Source organism: Ambystoma mexicanum, chromosome 8 (genome assembly GCF_040938575.1).
Source record: "Ambystoma mexicanum isolate Mex_15411 chromosome 8, UKY_AmexF1_1, whole genome shotgun sequence".
In the NCBI taxonomy this organism is placed as follows: Eukaryota; Metazoa; Chordata; class Amphibia; order Caudata; family Ambystomatidae; genus Ambystoma; species Ambystoma mexicanum.
Window position 1 is genome coordinate 586,747,092 of NC_090929.1, and position 17,832 is coordinate 586,764,923.

Genomic DNA, 17,832 nt, shown 5'->3' on the forward strand with positions numbered 1-17,832 from the left:
GTAATTTGAGGTGAAATTGATTGTTTTTCCATTAGATTGGGTCTCTGGTTTTGTTGTTTCTGTTTCTTCGTTTAGTAGGTCAAGGTGGTTGCGTTTTGGGTTGATGTTTTCTTCCAGGTCGCCCGTTTGCTTGCCTTGATCATTCTTTGTGTCATGTCAATTTTCTCTGGTGTTTTATTTATTTTCCCGCTCAGTTGTGCTTCAGTGGATTTCAAGTCTGTAGGTTGCGTTTCCAGCCATCCTCATTTGTTTACGGTTGGTTCTTCAAGTGGGTGGTAGGTTGATAGGTAGCGCGCTAAATAGAGCAATGTTGGTCTTGGTCCAGCAAAGGGGCACTGTTCCATTGGGCGGTAGGTGAGTTATTTTTTGGTGTTGGTTGGTTCCCGAGGGGGCACAGGGGTGTTTTGAGATGGTTGGCCTTGTTCCATTTGGTTTGTTCTGTTTCTTTGGGAGTAGTTCTTTCCTGGTACAGTGCATTTTGCGGTGTGAGCTTGTTGCTTGGGGGTTGGGTTTGCTGGTTTCTGGATATTTCCCTGATCCGGTTGGTTGTTCCAATTTTTTCCTGGTGGATTGTCCGTTTCTCCTCAGTTTTTCTCTTTGCTTGGGCAGTTGAACTGTTTGTCCTATTTCAGCATGGAAAGGAGGTGTCACGGGTGTAGTTTGTAGGATATTATAGGGCTATCCTAGTGGTAGAGCTGTTTAAGGTGTCAAAACTGTCCCCGAGAACTAGCCTTACCTCGAATGGTAGCCTTATCCCAGGGCCAGAAACACGATCCTTGGGGTGTGCCTGGCCCAGGGGCGGGGCTGTGTCTCCCCCTGTGTGGTTTTCCAGTGATGCAGGCCTTAGCGCTAGTAGCTTATGATTGGCAAGGGTCTCCCAATGGCAGGATCTCAGAGTGGCAAGTCATTACTTTGTTAGGGCTTCCCGGTCGCAAGTCCCCATAACGATGGTGCATTGCATTGGCGAATGGAATTCATGTGGCTTTAGCTTCCAGATGGTTTGGGCTCACATTTGTTAAGTGGTATCAAGTTCACAGTGGCAAAAGCCTCTCTGTGATGGTTGTATCTCAGTTTCAAAATACAAACATTAGCCAGAAAAAGTAGGAATCTGAACTGGGAAACCTGGTAAGGCAAAACGTCAGTGCGATACCAACAGCAGCAAACTTTAAAGTAGAAGCCTAGATTAAGAGTTCTAGCCAGGTCAATGCAAGCGTGGCATAGCAACAATCAGTGAGGCTCTTCACAGCAGTAATTTAAAATGGGAGACAGTCTGGCAAAAGTTGCAAAATATAAATTATGGCGAGATCCAAAGCAGCAATCTCAACTGGGTACCTCGTCAGGCAGTGCTGGTGTGGCAAAGTACAAAAAATGCTGAGATTCCAAGCAGCAGTCTAAATCAGAAGCCCTAGTCAGGCAAAAGTGAACGTGGCAAAATACAAATAGTAGCAGGATTTACAGAAGCAATCTAACCAAGGAAACTTAGTCTGGTAAAAAGCCAAAGTGGCGTGGTGTAAACAGCGGGGAGATTTAAAGCAGCAGGCTAAATAGTCAAGCAAAGGTGAATGTGGCAAAATACAAACAGTGGCGTGCTTTGAAACAGCAATAAAGGTTAGGAGCCCTATTCAGGTCAATCACAAGCCCATCACTACACAATCAGGGACAATCTTCACATTGTTAGACTAAACTGTGAAAAGTAAGTCTTGCAAAAAGCAGTGGTGGCAAAATACAAACAGAGGGAAGATTTAGAGCAGCAATCTAAGTTGGGAAACCTAGTCATGCAGTGCAAGTGTGGGAAGACAGACAACAGTGTGGAGATTCAATGCAACAAACCCCCAGTTGGAACACCTTGGGATGCACTATGCAGGTTTGGTAATATACAGTAGTGGTGGATTCTACAAAGATAATCAACCCCTGGAAACCCGAGTAAAGAGAAAATGCAAGAGTGGCGGCAGGTAGTAGTGGCGAGATTCAAAACAGCATAACCCATACCCGGAAACCAGGAGGTAAGAGTAACGCAAGTGTACCAGAGCCCTACAGTAGTGAAATTCAAGACTGCAAACCAACTCCTGGAAGCATTGTGGGAGGAGAAAATGCCTATGTATGCCAAGGACTCCAAATAAAAGTTAGTTAGGTAGAAGTATTTTACTCTCCATAAGTTAAAGCTGGTAGTAACATTTCTATTTAGGGAGTAAAACAGTTAAGAGTTCAAATAAGTTTTTGCTCACTCAAAACAGATACAGTTTCGTAATTGATAGTTTAGCTTAGATGTGCATCTTAATGTCAAATCAGGAACTAATAGGAGAACTCCCCCACGTGGCACTGCTCTGCTGGTACAACTGATAAATATCCTTGGAGCGGTTTAAGTGTAGGTTTGTTGTGGAGAGGGTAAGACAGGCTCCAAGTGTCAGAGGTTTCTGTTTTCTATGGAATATTTTGACTCCCCATTTTTCATTCGGTAGAAAGTACCTGTTTTTAGGGAGTAAAGGTAGCTGGTACGTTTCTTATTGGTGCAATTCGTTCGACTGCTTATCTGGAGGGCGGAGCCAGGAATGTGAACAGAACACTACATTTCCTGGAAGGAAAATCACAGAAGTACAAGGACACCAACCCTTTGTTAGCCTACTAAATTCTATACCAAAGGTACCAATGCAAAGACGTTAAGGGGAGGGGTCAGGCCTATCACTGCTGCTGGTCCCAGAAAGTCAGATAAGTTATTGACCCAGGGGGGAAAAATGTGGGCCAGAAGGAGCAATTTGTCGGAACCCCTAGACTGATTTTAGAGTGTCGGGTAACAAGTTATTAAGAGTGCTGAACTGAGGACACGTCAAAACACTGCCATTATCTTTAAATGGAGTAGTTGTTGGAAGCCCACATTGGGCATTTATGTTACGAAAATGTGCACTATGAATTCCCCACAAAAGACCATTACCAGTTAATAAAAGTTAAAACCACCTAGCATGGATTTGGGCTCAATGCAGAATAGAACGCTAACTGGCAACTATCACCTCACTTTCTAGAGAAAATGCTCCATTGTTTGTTATTTGGCAAGCAGTGTGGTACAAACCTACACCCCAGTGCACCTCCATCTCCACTCCGTTCCTCCCCGTAGTGGCCCTCCCAGTCTCCACCGGCACCAAATATTCTTCCTTCCACAACAAGAAAACCACCCTTCTGCCACCACCTTTACAAATATTCTTACAATCAGCACAGCAATGGGAGCAACTACTATGAGAAGATCAACAATGTGGACTTGCGCCTCGTAGTGCGTCCACTTTCAGAAGCAAAAAGAGCAAGGCTCTGTGTCCCATTCCAAATTAGGCAGCACAGCCAGAGCACGCTAGGGTGATCGGTAACAAGCATGTTAGCTGTAAAGCAGGAGTGGTTAACACCTACAATCCGGCCACAGAGCACACCAACAGTCAACATACAATTATTCAAATGAATTGTTGATGCCTACACCAATGGGATCTATTGCATGGTAGGGGACATCTGCCCAGGTTAGTGGTGCTGAGCCAAAGAAGATGCTCCCTAACCTGGGCAAAGGTTGCATAGCACACAATAGAACCATGTCAAAATGGCGTAAAACGATATTAGAGTTTGTGCAGGAGAAAACATGTTTCCCGTGACACAGCTGGTGCAGACCCACTTGACCAGTACACATGGTGTTAACATTACAATGGGTAGCTTATAGTACAACATGTACAGGCAATTGGACCCTCCCACTCCAAGCTTGCTAATTGGCTGAATTTGTGAAAACAAAGTAGAAGGATAGAATGCAGGCATCTAGTGTGGTCGGAGCCTGGATTCCAAACTTCCGGGTTGTCTAAAGAGAAGAAAACATTATCTATGGTAAATATATTACAAAAGAAAACATGCACAAACTTTCAAAGGTTTAAAGTAATACCAAACAGATCATATTATACATAAGACATAACACATCAATAAACTCAGAATGCAGAGAAATATTTTACAGCATACTCATGGATGATCTATTCCAAAAATAGGACACCATATTCTTGACAGACAGTCCATCTTCAATTCCTGCAAAGACACAAAAATGAACGGAGGACAAGCCACAGATAGGAGGAAGGCAGTAACTAAAAAGTACGCAAAGCTTTCTTAATATAAGGTCTAGCCCACAGAGGTCTACGGAACTTTGGCTTTGAATAGGTAGTCAGCTGAACTTCATTGATACAATGCTACGTCCTTGCTACTTGGTGACAAACCAGATACTTCGTCTTCCGGTTTCAAGTCAGTATATTCGATCCGAGGAGCATACTGCAACAGAGAATGTAAGCGTATATTGACCAATCGCATTCTTTACTGAATACAAAACTTAAATGCTGGGATGAAATGTCCTTTTGCAAAGTACTTGCCAGGCATCAAAAGTCCCTTTTGGCTGTACTCCCTGTCTAGATCTCAACATGCTCTGCTACATTATGCTTGCACGGCTGTGACCGCGAGCAGGTACAAACGTATCCCTTGCACGAATAGAATACCTCAGCTGCTCCTACTGTTTTAGCCCGTGCGCATACCAGCACTGCATTACTGATGCACATTGATGTATAACCATGACTTGACTTATCGTTAATAAATCACTCTGGCTACATATTTTATGTACTTCATTACAGCCCGTTGCACCAGTGCTGACCAGACTTGGCCAGATGCTCAGTCCCGCTTACTGCTACTGTCTAGATGTCAAGTTGCCTGATATACTCTACTGCGTCTGTATTGATTAAGTGACTACTATGATTTGTACCATTGTCTTGATGCACCACCTTGACCCATTTCGGCCATTTAATTGTGCTTAGGCCCAAGTGACTACCCAACCCTTAGGAACTGCACCTCGCACCTTATAGTGTTTAACTGACTACTCTGTCACCTAGCTGTGACCGCGCCCCCTTTGTGCTGTGCCATCCTCCGATATTGGAAATGGAAAGATGTTAAAATTAGTAATACTGTTTTGCACTATGGCTGCCGTCATGTATGTTAACTCTAGAAACCAAGAACCCTTCGCTCAGTCTCTAGTATCTATCCTAGACCTTAGCCCGCCTACCCTAACATATTGTTACCACAAATCTATCCATATACCACAGGGCCCTAGAGATGTATCCTACGCCTCTCTACCCTGTGCCACGTCCAATAGAAATGACAGACTCGTACTAGATTAACTAAATTATATGAACCTCTGAGAAGATCCCTTCCGGCCACTAACCTTAAAACTAACCACAAGCATAGCTTGATACCTAGTCATTTAAAGCTGTCTCCACCACTGTCCATCTCAAATATAATGCCCATCAGATCAATAACTATAAGCACAAGTCATGCAATAATAACTGACAAATCTATCCTAGTCAACAAAGTAACTGAGGTTCCCCATCCCCTCAAAGGAGCGCTTCTCAATGCAAGATCGCTTGTCGTCCACGCCACCGATATTGCCGACCTAATCACAGAAGGCAATTTGGATTTCCTTGGAATTACGGAAACATGGCTCCATAATGCAGCAGGACCTGCACTTATGCTAGCTATCTCTGATGGCTACATTATAGTTAGACAAGACCGAGACAACGCCCGAGGTGGCGGAATTGCCATTATTTCTAAAATATGTCTCTGCCTTAGACTAGCCCCCACCCATCTGTCACAATCATGTGAAGTTCTCTCTGCCAATTTTCAGATAAATAATTCACAATCACTCACTATTCACCCAATATATAGACTGCCTGGTCCTCTTGGTACCTTTGAGGTGGATCTGCATAACAATCACGAATAACCTTAAACCTTCCCCGCAACTACTCCTATTAGGAAACTTTAACTTAGGTTTCAATGACCAAATGGATAGAAATGCAACAGATATAGTCAATAAAAGCACTAGGTCTATCGTAAACAGTCAACAAACCTACTCACCTAAAAGGGAGAACACTGGATTGGATAGTGGATTATAACTGCTCAGTTACTATCTCATCCACCCTGCCATTATTGTGGACAGACCACTCTTGGTGTCCTTCCACCCATCTACTATAAGACCCACTCCATTGGCTCAGCCACTAGCGCCACCATGCTCAACTAGAAGTAAAAATAAAGTATCACAGCAGAGAAAGTTATCCCTGCTATCCAGCCCACCCTTAATGCACTGCCAGAAAATCTTGATCCTAGCATCCTAGTTCAGGAATTTAGCAATATTATGCTCACCACTCTGGACAGGATTGCCCCTGTTCAACTCAGACCTAGTAAACCAATAGCCCATCTAAACAAATGGTTCACACCACAACTTAAAGACCTTCGTATCCTATATAAGCGAAACCAGTTGGAGACTTTGCCCTTCCAGCGAGAACAAAGCTAAATTACCCTCACTTTCCTCACATTACAAGAAGGAAATCTGCCGGGCAAAACGCAACTCCAATGATGAGCGCATTGCTAAATCCAATTCTAGTATGAAGGTTTAAAACAGGAATTGTCCCTGACAACCTTAAAGATGCATGGGTGATCCCCTTGCTCAAAAAACCTTCCCTTGACCCTAGCATACCTACCAATTACCGACCCATTACGACCGTCTCGTTCCTGCCAAAAATTTTAGCCTGTGCAGCATACTTGAAAATCCAAGAGTACTTGGAAGCCAATAATCTTCCAGGTCAGACAATCCGGTTTCCACCCCAAAAAAACGTGAACAGACAGCTTTACTTGACTTAAAAACTCAAATTGAAGTTCTAAAAGACAACAACAAACTTGCCTTGCTACTTCTACTTGACCTCTCTGCGGCCTTCGATTTGGTCAATCATCAAATCTTATGCAAGCATCTTCACTCCGCCGCCCACTTCTCGCCATCTGCTACGGCCTGGATCAAATCATTCTTGAGTAATAGATCTATGCGGGTCTTTTCTCAATCTGCAGCTGCAGATCCTTCTCCCATTCTCTGCGGCGTCCCCCAGGGCTCTTGTGTGTCGCCAACACGCTATAATGTTTTTACAAAACCGCTCTTTGATGTACTTGACTATATGGGTGTCTCCTATACGAATTACGCTGACAACCAGATACTCATTCCTATCACTGGAGACTACTTGGCTGACACTAAAGCCCTGAACGAGGTCTACCTGCTCATCCAAGCCTGGATGGCTCAACACCAGCTATGCCTCTACGATGACAAGACTGAGCTCCTCATCTTGGGCACTACGCAACATCTTAGTAAACTTGAGCCGTCCTACCAATCATTTATCATTGATGGCAACACCATCCAAGTTTCAAAAGACACCAAAACTTTAGGCGTCTACCTCGACGACACCCTATCCCGACAAACTAATGCAGTCAGATCGGCCTCAGCATACACCTGCAAACTCATTGCAGCTTGCAGGCCATTTCTGACAACCCCAAATACGGTCACATTGGCCAGAACTCTCATGGCCAAAATCGCCTACTGGAGCGCCCTTTACCTAGGAACTAGCCAAGAGAACATGAACAAACTGTAAATCGCCCATAATAACGCCGTCAGAGCGGCCTTAAAAAAAACCCACGAAACCACCACATCTCGGAATCTAGATCCAACCTACACTGGCTACCGGTCAAACAGAGAATTCCATTGAAAGCCTTAGATTTTACCCACAAATGCCTAGCTAACCAAGCCCGCCCCATACCTCTGCAGCCGGATATCCCACCACACGTTTACCCGCTCTCAAAGAACTGCCAGACCCACTGTCTAACCATCCCCAGGATCAAACTACAAAAAGCGGGTGGATCTAGCTTCCCCGTCCTAGCTTCCAAACTCTGGAATGCCCACCCCCTTACCATCAGATCTGAAGAATGTTTTACTGCCTTCAAATCCAAAACGAAACCCTGGCTCTTCAACCAGCCTTGAAACCCGGACCTCTTACGCTCCTGGGAGCCCGTCCCAGGAATACACCTGCCCCAACTTCCACGTTGTAAATATGTATATTACTGTATGTCTTGTATACTTGCACTGTCTTAAAATCTGAACATATGTATGCATGCATATGTAGCCATGTCTAAAGTTGCGCCCGGATGCCTTTGGACCTGAAGGTGCACGTTACTAATAAAACAAATACAAAGAACTCTTCTCCATACTCAAAGAACTAGAGTCCCCAATAGCTATACCCGATGTTTGTACCAAGGACAAATCCTGGTGTACAGACATCCAACACGCTCTAGCTAATAAAATTAACAACGCTCCAAAATAAAATTCAGCAAAAAAAAAAATAAATAAATAAAGTACTGAACCTACAGCACTCGCCCAATATCCTCTTGCCTAGTGTTTCACCACCGGCACACAATACCACCTTCCATTTTTCTAAAATTTCTACCTTGGAAATAGAAAAAATTATCCTGTAACTGAAGCCTTCAAACTGCAAAGGCGATATTTGCCAAGCACAACTAATAAAAGATACTGCCAGAGAACTATCCCCATTCATCACCAAACTGATAAATGCCTCCTTTGCCACAGGCACCATCCCTGCTAACATCAAACAATCATGGATGGTCCCTCTCCTCAAGAAACAGACGTTAGATCCTCTTACCCCTACTAATTACCTGCCCATTACCACGGTCCCATTTCTACTCAAATTACTGGATAAAGCCGCCTATATCAAACTCCTAGGTAATAGACAATCTGGCTTCCGTCCACTACACGGAACAGAGACAGCCTTAATCGACCTAAAATCCCAAATAGACAAGCAGAGACACAAAGGTAAGACAGTTCTCCTGCTCCTACTTGATCTCTCTGCCACATTTGATCTGGTCAATCACAAGGTCCAATGCCGACACCTTGATTCTGGGGCCTACTTCTCCCCGGGAGCCATCAAATGGATTGAGTCCTTCCTGAGTGAGAGAACTATGAGAGTCCTCCCTCCCTCGGCAGCCGCAGACCCGACACCTATCCTATGTGGTGTTCCTGAAGGCTCTTATGTCTCGCCAACCCTATACAATATCTTCACCAAGCTCTTGTTTGATGATCTGGACCATCTGGGTATCACCCAGACCAATTACGCAGACGATACTCAGATTCTCCTCCCGCTTTCTGGGGATCACAGTATGGACACGGGATTGGTGAACAAAGTATATCATCCAAGCATGGATGGCCACTCATGACCTGTGCTTGAACAATGATTAGACTGAGTTGATAATTCTGGGCTCACAGGCCAACATTAAAAAATTATGCCAAGAATTTTCCTCATTTAATATTGACGGGAACACCATCTAAATCTCTAAAGAGGTAAAAACCCTTGGATTCTACTTGGACTCCACATCGTCTTTTGATAAACAGGTCAAATCCCTTACCTCCTCTATGGCTTACATCTGCAAGCTACTCAGAACTGGTAAGCCATTCCTCCGACGACAGCTGCCCGATCTTGGCCAGAGCCTTTATACTCTCTAGAATTCACTACTGTAATGCCCTATACAGTGGTGCTACTAAATCTACCATCCAAAAGCTCCAAAACATATCAGAACAATGCCCCAAGAGCAGCCATAGGCATGAATAAAAAAGAAAAAAAAAAAAACATCTACCTCAGACGCCATCATAAATGGTTATCCACGTCCAATAAAATACAATTAAAAACGCTTTCTTTGACTCACAAAGCCCTCAATAACGCAGCCCCCAGCTACCTTACAGATAATAACTTCTCTCAGACCTACCACAATTGGGAATGTTAACTGTCTGACCACACCCAAATATAAGATCACCACTATCGCTGGTAATAGCTTCCCTGTACAGACAGCTAAATTCTGGGCGCAGTCTCAACCTGGGATTTCTTTCTTGCTTTAAATTCTGGAACTCACTGCCTCAAAATCAGAGCCGACGAACCCTATCTACACTTCAGAAAAAATGCAATAAAATACATCATCGCTACTGACCCCTAGTACCCGTTTTGGACCTGTCCACATCTGAAGAAACCTACTCACCCTGCACTAATATTGTAATATTGTGTTCATACTTGAAGACCATGTGTAATCTAGCCTACCTGTGAGCCTAAGTGATATACGAAGGGCATCACTTTTGTAACATATTTTTGTACATTGTTTACTGTTTATTTCTGTAATTACATAGGCCATTTTTAGTTTTCGCTCCTATTTTGTAAGCATGTAATTATTGTATCTGGTGTATATTTTGCAACTTTGTAAGCTTTGCATCTTCATACTGCTGCGCCCTTTTACTTACGAGTCTGGTGCGCATAACAAATGAATAAACAAACAAACTTGCCCTTTCAATTCGACATGCACACAGCAAACCATTTCTTACTTGCCAAGAGAATTATCACCCACCAATGGCTACTGGCAAATGTACATTTTGAGGCCTGCTGAAGTGTGTTTTTATGGTGCAAAGACATAGGGATGAAAAGTAGTGTGTTAAGTGTACTTTTTTTTTTTTACTGTGGGACAAGTCTTTGCAACATATGTAGAGACTAGTTGGGAGGCGGTAAAGTGGTTTACATGTCCGCAAGGAAACGTGGCCAACTCTGCAACACCAATTCAGCCCCTCACAAGAAATCATGTTGGAAATCCCTCCAATTCACCAAGCGGTCAGTCTGCCATAGTGAACAGGAAGCGAGACAGATACATGCTCTTTTGGTGCAATTTGAAGCAGGAGAGATAATGAGAAGTGGACTGGTGCATTGCCAAATTACTTTATAAGGCATGAAGAAGCATCAGTTACATGCCGGGCGAGTGCCATCTGGCTGACTTCATCCCACCCCTAGAAGCTGAACTGGTCTGTGGGGAAATCTATTGACTTCAAAACCAGGCAGGCTGGCATGTATGGGAGGAGGGGCGGGTAAAGAGGACACCATCTGTGTGCGACAGGGAGATAGAGTTCTGTGTGGTTTTGGAGGGATGGAAGCATAGGAAATGCATTAGAGCCCCACAACTTCGAGTGTCATGTGGAGGAAGAATGATAAACAGGGGTGAAGTGGCCTACCAGGAAATTGAAAAACTTCCCAAGAGAAAGGTACCTTTGAGAAATCTGTATGGCTGTGCAAACAGGTTATAGGCTGCTCAACACGTGACAGGTACTACCCTAACTTCACCATGTCACCTCTACTGTGCTGCTCAGCAATGATTGCAGGTACGAAGACCTGCAAGACACAGCAATGCCTGCATCAACAGCACTGACAACGTTTCGGCAAACTTTCTCAAAAGCGATGTACAGTCTCCCACGAATCTCCAAGTGAGATTCGGATAGGTTTGCTGGTTCCTATGGAATTTCCTTCCAGCCGAAATCTCCTCTAAGAGCAACACATCTCCAGAGTAGTTCAGGTTGCTTCTTGGGTAAAGAAAGAACCCAAAAATCACTTCAAAATGATGGAGGTGGGGGCAAAACAAATGTACAGTGGGAAAGGGGTTCTCTTGGGTAAATAGGATGATTTCCAGGTAGGACAGCACATTAAACTCAGTAAAATGTCACAGTAGGTTAATACACTCACTGCAGAGATGAGTAAGCTGCAGGTGGCAGGTTTGAATATGGGTAAAACTCCCTTCTGAATTTCATAAAATTGATACATTCCAAGTGGGCAGCTGTATGATTTCATGTCCGACCTGCAGAGCCAGCTATATAACAAGGCATCAATTAGTTTTCCAAAATTGATTAACAGTCTAATTAAAATGTTCTTGATTAGCAAACAAACCCATTTGATTAGCAATGTTGTACTAATATTTGGAATGCCACCAGAAGTTAAATGTACCATACAGATGAACAACAATGCAGCAGATGTGTGTACCACTGAATAAGTCAGACCTTGTGAGTTCTTTAGATTTTCACTACACCTTCAGGTCGAATAACTTAGTTTACCCATTCAACTGAAGAGAAATGCATTAGACCCATGGCAACGGACAAGTATAAATGCGCTTTCTGTAAAATGGTGCATATCACTACAATCCAGCGTTAGTCTGGCACACTGTTGCCACCTAGAGGCCAACCCTGCACAGTGAAACTTATTTGACACTTGTGCAAGTAAAGTTTAAATGAAAGATTCAAACATGGCCCTCCTTAAAATCTACTGGACTACGAGAGGACGAAAAATGCTTTGCAAGCCCTGGAAGAGTGTCTGTAAGAGGTACACTGCATGAATGGACACAAAGAGATAAGATAAAAAGGCTCTGAAACAGTTTGGCCAGCTCTCTACTGAAGGTGCCAATATATAATTTAATAGAGCAAGGCCAACTACAGTGATGATAGTGCAGTGGATCTATAGATGTACATACTGGATGAAACTATTGATCTCTGCTATGTGCAATCATCTTGTCAGCTTTGTCTACTCATTATGTAAGGGGAAAGAAAGTAATAGACTAAGATTGGATTGTGTAGCAGGCAGAAAACTGGGCCAACTCAGTTGAATATTGCAAGCTGCATGCAACCAACATGTTACAGAACTAGGTTTGCCATCAAAAGCATTTGGCTCTTTGATCATGCATATTTTCAATGTCCACTCATCAATATGATGCATCTTCCGAAAAAAATGAACGCTAGTTGACACAATATTTAGCTACACTAACCTACACTTTACTGTAAAGCAGGGAGACAATGCATAGTTTTACAGTAGCAATATTGTAATTATGCATGATATAACCAATTACACTTTTAGAAATGGAATTTGGAAGACAGGATACAGTTAGCTTAATGGTATTATCGCACTTACTTCTGGTTTGCAATTATTTGAAAAAGATAACTAAATTCTTGCTTGCATACTCACACAGGCCTTTGGTATGGGGGGCCCTGATGGCAAGTGAGGAATGCAATCTGTCCTTTCTTTGACTAGGGTCACTTAAATAACTAGGTTTGCTACCCATGTACCAATTTAATTAGCAAACCTACAGAATTGCATAGCAAATTGCTACACAACACTGCTTATTTTCTGCCTTGTATTATATAGGGAGTTCATTAGACATGGACCCCTGAAAAGCCTAACCGTGGGTACAGTCTTACATGCAGTTCCATCCTGTCGGGACATCTTTCACGAGAACTAGGGTTAGTCATTCCATGATGGGGCAAATCCAGAGGTGCAAGCCAATAATCTCTGAAAAGCCATTAGGGCCAATGCAGTCACATGTCAAGCATTAATGTTGCAGACTATCATGCCTCTGAACATTGCTGAAACGAGGACCATTTAGTCAAGTACCATTTCCAAATTACGAGCTCTCTACTTTGGGCATCTCTGGCAGGAAATGTTCTCACCTCTACATCCCACTGCTCAAAGCATGATTTGCTAAGCAGTGAACCACAAATACAATGAACATTCGTACGATTCAGGATTAGCCTGAATGTATTCGTCCAGCAGAACTGCAACATCCTAATTTCTTGAAGCAATGAGGACAGCAAGGAACACTATATTGTAGAGTACCTGGTGCAGGCAGTGGTCTGATGGACGTTGCTTTTTGCAAAGGGGAATTATGGCATGGTTACTATTAGTGAGTGATCATGCTAAAGCTCCCATTGTGTGACTGGTTACAGCTTGACAAAGGCAGAAAGAGCCATTCAATGTGCTGTGGGGAAATAAGCAGCCAGAAACCACGGACACGTTTTCTTCGGAGTTGCAAGGAGAGGAATCCACTATGTCACTTGGCGAAAAGTTGCAATGTGGCCATGTAAATTAGCAAAACATTGCTTTGGGTATTTTGGAAATGGTCACCACAAGGTAGCACTGCTTTGTGTGTGGATTAAAGTAACGTGAAGAACAACAAACAAGGTAAAACAACGAGTATTTTATTTGCAATGTGATGTATACAGAAAAATACAACAACAAAAAAAAAATAAACATCCTATTCAGCAATACAGTTAATCTAGTTTGCATTCGGCTTGCAGTGTTGTGATGAACTCGGCCGCTGTCTTGGATTCGTCTTACAAGAGTATGTATGGGGATAGCATTTACTCTTTACCAGCTCACACCAAAAATAAAGCATGGACTACGCGTTAAAGAGTAATCCTAGTTAACACTGTCCCTAAAGTTGACTTAAAAAGCAGTATATTGTGAGCAGTGTATACATGAGAGTACGTTGCACCATGGGGACGCGTTAAAAGAAAAGTTAAGCAATGAGAATGTTTGGGCGGTCTGTGTTGCCATTCTGAAATTGCAGCTCCTGCGAGGGAAATTCAGTTTCACCACAATCACTCAGCATACATATCTTGAGCAATTCTGAACGCCATTGTACGTATAGTGCGGTTCAGCCGTTTAATGTAGCAAATGGGAGGCATGGCATGTCCGAGTCGGGGTTTTACTTAACGGAGTGAATAATGAATACATAAATAAGGATGGGCCTTCTGTTAACTAAAACAAGTTTATTTTCTTCCGAGTTTCCGTTTTTCTGAAGACTATGGAGCCGTTACATCTGTCAAAAGATATGAATTAGTCTTACCAGAAGGGAAAGGTGCAAATTCTAAGAAGCAGAAGGTGGATCATAAACCAACTTTTCAATAAGGTGAACAGGGCTACCTCAAAAAGATGGAGCAGAGTAATTGGGTAGTAGGTAATGCAACTAGTGTTCGTGTTAAAACGCCTAGGGTGGGGTTAAACATACAGACCCATAGCAGGTACCTGGTAGAGCAGCGCCCTGTAGAGCAGCAGCAGTAACCCGTTCAGCCCAGCAATGTAGATAGCAAGTGCCAGCCGACCCGTTGTTCCGCCCAACAGCGGCTCCAAGCCGGGAACCAGCGGCAGCAACAGTACAGACAAACCTAGCATGAAACTGAGTAAGCTGACCCGACCCTCCAACAACAGCCGTGCCGCAGCCATATCGAAAACTGCTGGCAATGAATCTAAGTATCGCGAGCCCTGCCAAACGAAACAAAAGAAAGAGAAGAAACACTGAAAAGGATCTCCGTGGAACGGCCACACGAACACCATCTAAGATTAGACATAAAGGAAAGGCTACAGCATCACGTTCATGCAAACAAAAAAAGGACTACAAAATATACCTTACATTTGGAATACTATTTCTATGCCATCTTGAAACAGTAAATACGCAACTGAATATAGCCATTTTTCATTCGCTATTTATTCGAGTGGCAGTCCTATAAGAAATCCGCAAGTTAGGTTTTAAGTAATTTTATGACATAAAAAAATGTAAATTTTGTATTGGTTTTAACAAAGCAGGCAGTAACAAACATATGCAGGTGTTTACAAGGGTATGGAGTGATATAATTCAGATTGTCAATACATGCGTTCCAGAATATAATAATTCTATTAAATATACTAAGACAAAGGATTATGCTTTCTCTTTCATTTTACTACTCAAGCAGCATAAACAAAACCAATAATATAACAGTAACAAAGATCAAACTACAAATCCCAGCTTCCGTAGAGATTTGGCAGGTCAAAATATTATTGAGCTCTGAAATAACCATGTGACAAATGTAACTAATCCTTAACTGTCCATGTCCATACACACTGTAAACATAGCTCTCAACCATTTCTGCATAGCTCTCAACCATTTGTGTTGCAAAGACGGGTGAAAACACTCGATTTTATTTTTGACAGGTGAGATGCCCATTAATACGAATCGGTGTGCAGGAGGCTTGGTGGGTGAGTCAGCTGTTTACAAGGCTGGTGACACCCACCAGAAGTGTGTGAATTGAGAGCTATGCATTTCTGTGGCAAAGGCGGGTGAAAACACCCGATTTTATTTTTGGCGGGTGAGAGCCCAACGAAATGAATGGGCGTGCAGGAGGCTTGGCAGATGAGTCAGCTCTTTACGAGGCGGGTGACACCGCCAAAAGCGTGTGAGTTGAGAGCTATGCCGTAAATCCTCCATAACTTTCTCTTTCTTTGCGCCATCGAAACTGTGTCCAACTGGGGCGCGTGGCCAAGCGGCACCTAAAATGGTGGCATAGTTGTGGAGCTCCTCCTGACAGGATGATAATTTCATAATTACAGACATCATTTGGTAACCTCAACCAAACTATGGTCAAGGTACAAGAAAGTAATGGATTGTAAATTATAACTTGGCAATAATCTGTTATATAGAGTTAACCTTGTATGTCATTTATGGTGGCCTTGAATGACAGACGCTGCACGATACGCAGATTACAGTCTCTGTCCTCTGTACCTTGGCTGCAGAGTCCAGCAGGTGACACTTGCCAGATTATGTGCATGAAGATGAGTGATGGTCCCCTCTAATTCAAAAGGCAAAAGAACGAGGATAGACCTACGTTCACGGTGAAAATGCCATTTGTAGACCATTTCCCTCTCTTGAGAATGCTGGAATACCTTCCTTTAATTCCTGCCATAGTGCGCTACGCTACTCCCCGGGCTCTGGAAGTCCGCTGCAGCCTACTCAGCACCGACATCTGGGACTCAAGCCCTATACCGCAAGCCGACTAAGCTGTGGTAATTCTTTTATTGCTCATCTGAAGGCTTAAATTCATTACTAATAATAAAAAAAGAGAATGAGGATAACCCTACATTGCTGGTAAGAGCACTATTTGTTACTTTTTCTCCTCTTCTGAGGTAAATATATTACGTCTCTCAGCGCACTAACGTACAACTTTTTCCCTTCTTTCACAAAACTTTGGCTTTTCGCAAGAGATGGTCACATCTAGCAATTTGACCTTTTTCCTTCTAGATCGTTGTTTCTTACTGGTAACCACAGGGGCGCCTTCTCTCCTTTCCTGTCGCATTGCTTCACGCTCCTTCCTGGCATCAGGAGGACCATCACGGCCTACACAACACTGACATCTGGTGCTCAAACTATATACGGTGTGCTCACTAATATGGCTAACACCGCAAATACTGCCTTATCCTTTGATAACCCCTCAGTAAACTCGTGTACGGAGACAATCCTAGAAGAATTAACATTTATACGTTCCTCAACCACTACCCTGGACTCTAATTCCTCTGATATTCAAGAAGAAATACAAAAATGTTAAACATGATAAAAAAATGTTCTCAGGAAGACTAATAAAAAGCTGAAGAAATAATTTCCTGTGTAGAAGACAGAGTAGAAGGCCTTGAAGGAATCCAACAAATATATTTTCAATTGGAAAAAGATGTCACAGAATTAGAAGATAGAAACAGTTGTGATAACTTGCATTTTTATGGAATTCCAGAGAAAATTGAATCATACAATCATATTCGGTTACTCACTGACTGGATACCTGCAAAATTAGTTATCACTTTTTCTCCACCACTGGAACTACAGCGAGCTCATCATATAAGACCTAGATTCTCCCCCAATAATTCAACACCAAGACCATTTATTGCTTGCTTCCTCTGGCTGTCATGATCCGCAGAACACGCCCCTTTTGGACCTCATGGTCCTTGCCACAAAGGGCTTGCACTCCTTGATACTCCCAACATGGCCGTCTAACGTGCAACATCTTCCTTGTCCTTACGTCAGACGTAGTGTATTTACAAATAGGACGCGCCCAAGCGGGCCCGCGCGTCTCAATGCTACTGCAAGCAGCGACTAGACGTGTGCTCCGTAGTTCGCTTCACTATTGTCCTTGTTCCTGGACCTCCTAATTCCATTCCCATTACCCTCTTCCTTCCTCCTTGTTTCCCGGACTTGTGTACTGTGTGCTTCCTCTCTTGGTTCCTGGATCCCGGAGTGTCTGAATCCTGGAGCTCTGAATGCACGCTGGAGCCAGAAGAGGCTCGCGCGGTTTTATACAAGACCAGGTCCGTGCGTAAGAAGACACCGCCCAAGAAATCCTACAAGCATCGCTCCCAGGTGAGAAAGGGGGAATTCCGTGACACTGGCACCAACAATCATGTCAAACTTTATTGGCTGCCACGAAAAAATTCCCCTATTATATTTCAAAGACATTAAATCTTAATTTCCATTGATTTTTTGAAATCCACCCAAGCCAGAAGCAAATTATTTTTAGATTTATGAAAACTC

General features: G+C 43.1%; 1 protein-coding gene across 1 annotated transcript in view; it reads right to left on the reverse strand.

Moving 5' to 3' along the window:
- ICMT (isoprenylcysteine carboxyl methyltransferase) overlaps window positions 1-14,824 on the reverse strand; it is a 196,104-nt gene extending 181,280 nt beyond the window's left edge. The window contains exon 1 of the mRNA XM_069610289.1: window positions 14,529-14,824. Within this exon, the coding sequence (XP_069466390.1) occupies window positions 14,529-14,726 (198 nt within the window). The 5' untranslated portion in view covers window positions 14,727-14,824. The remainder of the gene's footprint in view (window positions 1-14,528) is intronic.
- Window positions 14,825-17,832: the final 3,008 nt, after the last annotated feature.